This window comes from Littorina saxatilis, unplaced genomic scaffold (genome assembly GCF_037325665.1).
Source record: "Littorina saxatilis isolate snail1 unplaced genomic scaffold, US_GU_Lsax_2.0 scaffold_452, whole genome shotgun sequence".
NCBI lineage: Eukaryota > Metazoa > Mollusca > Gastropoda > Littorinimorpha > Littorinidae > Littorina > Littorina saxatilis.
The window spans coordinates 94,105-100,562 of record NW_027128135.1 but is presented as its reverse complement, the minus strand read 5'-3'; the positions used below and the strand labels follow the sequence as shown (position 1 = coordinate 100,562).

Genomic DNA, 6,458 nt, shown 5'->3' with positions numbered 1-6,458 from the left:
TTTGGGCAAGTATGAAATTCCGCGTTTGAAGAGATCTTCACCGGACAAGCGTGTCAAGTTTGAAGCGCCTTTTCTTCTGGTTTCAAAGTACGTTACTCATACTTATGCATGGCAGCATACCGCGTCAAATCCCATTCTTGAAACGATTGTGATTGGTTCCAAGTGCGGGAACACGTCGTTTCTGTTGCCGTTGAATAAACGTCACAACCACCACCACCAACAACAATAACATCCATCTCTGTACAGGAAGCAGCCAAGCTGTTAAACGTTGGTTTGTGTTCATACAATGCTGCTCGACGTTTGTCCATCAGTGTAAACTCCCTGCACAGATCTGTGGTGATATATATATATGAGATGGTTTACACGAAAAGGCGGGTATCTCTTAGTGCGATCGTCTGACGCTTTGTTGGAATGTTCACGTTCCGCTGCCTCAGCGTGAGAGTTTTCAGTCAGTGGAGTTTGAAAGGCTAATAATACGTATAGCCGGCTCAGGATCAGCCACGGGTTCAACCAGCAGAAATTGTGTGTGTGTGAAATAATGCATTTTTTTCCTCTTACATACTCCCCCCCCACACACCCCTACACACACACACACACACACACACACACACACACACACACACTTTTACAAAAACCAAGAGTCAAACTGATGAGCCAAGAAGATGATGTTGCTGTTGGCTCTCCCGGTTAGTATGTGCCACGGCCAGGCTAGAGTACAAGAGTTATCTGCAAGGACAGATTTTTTTTTCTACGGATAAAGAGCTCGCGGGATGGTGGGGGGGTGGGGAGGAGGGTAGAGGTGGCGGCTCTGTTCTTGGTAGTGAAGGGTGTGCTACAAAGACCAGATTCAGCACTGACTTACGGTCATGCACGTAAAATTCCACTCGTGCAAAAACACGAGTGTATGTGGGAGTTACAGCCCACGAACGCAGAAGAAGAAGAAGAAGAAGAAGAAGCACTGACTTTACTCCCCGGCGTGTTGTTTGTCTTTGTTAGTCTGTCATTGTGCAGTGGCAGCGCTGTGGTGATTAGGCTGCATGCTTGCCAGGGGGTGACATGACATCCTAAGTGTAGCCGGTCTCTGTCTTCTGTTCCACGTACGATAGTTCCGTTTTCCTGTATACAGAATCTGAGCAGTTCCAGTATTTCAGTGGCTAAACGGTTTTTGGCTCACGTAAGTGTAGCCTATGCGATCGTAACTTTGTCTGTCTGTGCGTGCGTGCGTGCGTGCGTGCGTCTGTGCGTGTGTATGTCTGTGGTAGAAACTCTAACATTTGAAGACGTCACATTACATTGACGTCACATTATGACGTAAGAGGGTTAGACGTCACGCGAAGGAAGTACTGACAGTCTCGGTCATTATTATTTTGAGCTCGCCGAGACTAGTTGGCAGTCGTGTCCTTGTAAGTAGGCTACATGCAGACAGACAGATCTAGATCTAGTGTCTCGCTTTCTTGCACAGTATCACCTATGCTCTTTCTCTGTGTGTGTGTGTGTGTGTGTGTGTGTGTGTGTGTGTGTGTGTGTGTGTGTGTGTGTGTGTGTGTGTGTGTGTGTGTGTGTGACGGAGTGATTGCGTTTGTGTTACTGTTTGTCGATTTCTTACGTGAGCCTTGATGGCTTCGCCTCTTGTTTCCTTTGTTTTTCTTTTCTTTCTTTGTACACTGAGTGGCCGTTCTATTGATTATATCAGTATTAGACCAATGAGAGTGACATTCCTTCAATGAAGCTTCTGTGCTCTGTTCCACAATGGTTCTGCTTCCTGTGTGTTGCATTACTAAATGTCATTCCCCAGCTTGTTGTTTTCATCAGTTAGTGTTTCTGTCATAATACAGTGGCCGCTCAGTTTACTGCGTTTATTAACAACACATTCCTGAGTGTAACTTTGCCTTCTGGGCTGCAAAAGTTCTGTTCCTCTGTGTACAGAGACTGTTTTCTGAGTTGCACTCCCGGGCTTAATTATTTCCTGTTGTCTTTCTTTCATTGTTTAGTGGTCGCTCAGTCCAGACTGTGTGTTAGAGAAGGAGAGTGACATTCCTCAGTGTGTGGCTTGTCAGTTCCGGGATTTCTCTACCACTCTTCTTTATCACTTTATATTATACACACTAGCTGCTGCTGCATTTTTGTTAGCCAGCATCCTATACCCAGTCTGGCATCAGGCATGCGCCGTGACCTCTGACCCTTGTTAACACAACACGAGGCGGCTGGGGGATCATGACTGGCATTTATTTGCATTCCTCGCAGCTCTGCACCCATCAGGGGACTTTTTGGTACAGCTGCACCGCAGACATTACTTGCTACGGTATTTGTGCACCCATTGTTAGATTCACTGGTGCAGTTGCACCAAAAACAAAGACTAATACATGTACATATATTACTTTAGATATTTTTATCATGGGTTTTATGAATTTTCTTCTCTTATTCTTTTATAATTATTAATTAATGACCTATTTGTGCTGATGACCAATTTAATTTCCTTTGTTGGATCAATAAAATGTTATGAGTTATGAGTTATGAGTTATGAGTTACATGGTTTTCACTCTTATGATTAGACTCACTGGTTTAGTTGCATCACTAAATAATGCTTTTTACGGTGTCTGTATGAGTGATACCTTTGCTAATATATGTGAAGCAAGGGCCGTATACCGTGCACTGAGAGACTTTCTACTGTGTCTCACGTGCACCCACAATTAAGCCTTGTTGAAGGGTATCAGAGAGAACTTAGATATTTATTTTGAAAGGAGACAGATTTAAAGTGTGGCCTAATCTTCCAACCGATTGTTCCAACCTGTCCTTTACTACGAGAGACTCGGAGAGAGAGAGAGAGAGAGAGAGAGAGAGAGAGAGAGAGAGAGAGAGAGAGAGAGAGAGAGAGAGGGAGAGGGAGAGGAAGGGAGGCAGAGAGAGAGAGAGAGAGAGAGAGAGAGAGAGAGAGAGAGAGAGAGAGAGAGAGAGAGAGAGAGAGAGAGAGAGAGAGAGAGAGAGAGATGACGACGACGACGGGCCTTGACGGCGATAACGATAACGACGATGGCGACGACGACAATAATGATTACGACACCTAACGTGCATTGTACATATGTGTGCAGGATTCTCCGCGGAGCGCATCGAGACGTACCGGAAGTTGTCCTACACGTTGGAGTTCACGAAGACAGGTGACACGTTCACAGCCACCGTGACGTTCGACGCGGAGGGCATCCCCTCTCAGACCTACTCCTTCAAGCTGGGGGAGACCTTCGACTACAACTCTATCGACGGCACCAAGCCCAAGGTACGCTCCCACAACAACCCTCCCCTTACACACAGCGCGGCGGACTTTCGCTGGTATTGAAGCGTTCTAGATGAGTGAACGTGTAACCAAGACCTGTACGCGTACGTATAGATATGACGTCACCCGTACACGTCTTGGAGAGTTGGTGTAGATGATGCTCACCCTTCTCCAATGTTCCAAATGCACACATCCATTTTCCTATACATTGTTTGCCTCCCAGCAAGACGTGTAGATCTTGGCAAACGCGTGACGTAAACACTAGATTTGATGACGTTACTCGTACACGTTAACCGTTCACGTGCAGTAAAGTTCCACATCTAGATCTGTCCATTAATGATACACGATACCGATACTGAAAACGTTACGACCATCTAGAAAGAGGTCTTTTCAAATGGCAATGCGCACAACTTGACAACCGTCATGTATAGCCGAAATCGGCTACTTTGATGTAAATCCCACGACCAACATCCAGATCCAGATCCAGATCCATGCACAGTCTCACAGTGACCTAACGATATATAACCTACTTTATGCTGCTAAAATGTTGAAGTCATCGACTGAGACAAACTTCATTCTCGAAATTCTTTGTCACCTCCTCGGAGACATTTGTTTGTTTGTTTGTTTGCTTAACGCCCAGCCGACCACGAAGGGCCATATCAGGGCGGTGCTGCTTTGACATATAACGTGCGCCACACACAAGACAGAAGTCGCAGCACAGGCTTCATGTCTCACCCAGTCACATTATTCTGACACCGGACCAACCAGTCCTAGCACTAACCCCATAATGCCAGACGACCGCGGAGCAGCCACTAGATTGCCAATTTTAAAGTCTTAGGTATGAACCGGCCGGGGTTCGAACCCACGACCTCCCGATCACGGGGCGGACGCCTTACCACTAGGCCAACCGTGCCGGTACCTCGGAGACATTCAGAAAAGCTGAGTGACAGAATTTGAACGTGGCGCCATTATTCACGTTATTCCGTCACGGTCTTTTTGAACTTTGGTTGGCTTTTGACGTCAAGAGATTTCACTTCGAAAGAGACGGTCATAAAGAGACGTCTCGAATTTTTTGAATTTTTTTCCTCGTCGATATCGTATTTCTTTAACAAAAGCCAAAGTACAATCTTACACACAAACCCGCCCTACAGTTAAATCACCAAAGCTACGATACCCTTATACACCTACCCCTTCGGACAAAGGTCAAACCGACATTAGAGTACGGTATTCTTGCGAACTTACCCTTTTTCTTTAGGCGGGACTTGACCATTTTTGGTTGGTCCCTGGCGTTGTCGTTATTGATAGGTCCGACTGTAGAACGATATAATATCAATCTACACGGGCAAGGATGTCACGTGGTGACTGCTATGATTGTGTGCAGCTCACGATCACGGAGGAAGGCGGCAAGATCGTGGAGAAGTACAAGCTGGAAGACAAGGACAAGGAGTGGGAGACAGTGCGTGAGATCAGCGGCGGCGTCATGACTTCCGTAAGTTCAACGTGACGTCAGAGGTGCACCGTGACGTCATCGTGGCGACAGATGTGGAGTGTGACGTCATTTGTGTGTGTGTGTGTGTGTGTGTGTGTGTGTGTGTGTGTGTAGTGTGAGTGTGTGTGTGTGTGTGTATGTGTGGAGGGAAAGCGTTCTTTCTTTCTTTATTTGGTGTTTAACGTCGTTTTCAACCGTTGAAGGTTATATCGCGACGGGGAAAGGGGGGGGGGGGGGGGGGGGGGGATGGGATAGAGCCACTTGTTAATTGTTTCTTGTTCACAAAAGCACTAATAAAAAAATTGCTCCAGGGGCTTGCAACGTAGTACAATATATGACCTTACTGGGAGAATGCAAGTTTCCAGTACAAAGACTTAAAATTTCTTATACTGCTTGACTAAAATCTTTACAAACATTGACTATATTCTATACAAGAACCACTTAACAAGGGTAAAAGAAGAAACAGAATCCGTTAGTCGCCTCTTACGACATGCTGGGGAGCATCGGGTAAATTCTTCCCCCTAACCCGCGGGGGGTGGGAAAGCGTTGCGGCGGAGATGTCTTCTTTCAAGAAAAACATGCGTGCCTGTATGTGTCGTTTCGTGAGTTAGTAACTTTACGCCAAAATAATGCACATGTATGACGGCTAAAATAAAAATTCTCATGAAAATTAAAATTTTCTTTTGGTCTTGGCGGTAGTAAGCCGTCAAACAAATGCACATAAGGTTACGGATCAAAGAATGAACGACCAACGGCCCGCAACACCACTCTGAAAACCTTCTTTGGTTTGAGAACAGTTACGTCCCTTTTACTTGCTCCCATGGCGGCACTAATCTGCATTGATCACAGTGATTTCTTTCGCGAATAATAAGCCACAGAAACACACACACACACACACACACACAGAGTGGTGATGATCATTATCTCTGATTTGCAAACAACCATGTTTTGCGTAAATATCAAAGAAACAAACACACAAACAAACAATGTTAATGCTGCTGCTGACAATTAAATGATGTTGATTGTGATTTTTCTGTGTTGCAGACGACCACATATGGCGGGAAGTCGGTTGTACAGAAACTGAACAAAGCTTAATCATGGACCATATACCTCGTTCGTCAACTTCGTCTGCCTTCTTTGCGGCACACACACACAGTACATACACCACCACCACCACGACCAAACGACCAGTATTATTGAATGGCAAGTTTTGTTGTTATGAACCACGCAATTTTTGATGACGTCTACACAGCTTTCAGTGACGATGCCTTTATCAAAACTGCTCAAAAGTTACCAGCACATGACGTCAGGCTTTTGCTGTCAGTCTTTCATAAAGGCTTTACGCAGTTTTTCTGTTGTTCTATGTTATCCAAAACCACCAAAAGTTAATAATGTTGTTTCAAGTGTACACACCCTTATTATGCTATTAAATGATTTCACCAAACATAGATTGTTCTTGATTTTGAACGATTGTGAGATGTAGGCTATACTGTCTCTCTGTGTCTGTCTGTCCGTCAGTTTGTTTTTCTTTGCTGTCTGTCTGTCTGTCTGTCTGTCTGTCTGTCTGTCTGTCTCTCTCCGGCACCCACAATATTTTGTTACTTAAGTTGGTGTCACACTTGCGTTATGTATCACGGCTTATGAGATTAGGAACGCAACAGGCGTGGAACGTTTTATGTGTCGTTACCAACGAGGGACGAA

General features: G+C 45.2%; 1 protein-coding gene across 1 annotated transcript; it reads left to right on the top strand.

Annotated features, from left to right (window-relative positions):
• Positions 1-3,089: 3,089 nt before the first annotated feature.
• LOC138956500 (fatty acid-binding protein, intestinal-like) lies at positions 3,090-6,201 on the top strand (the record flags this gene model as incomplete). Its single annotated transcript, XM_070327843.1, is given in 3 exon segments — positions 3,090-3,271; positions 4,650-4,757; positions 5,802-6,201. Coding segments are annotated over 3 exon segments (341 nt in total), but the record flags the coding sequence as incomplete, so codon positions are not given.
• Positions 6,202-6,458: the final 257 nt, after the last annotated feature.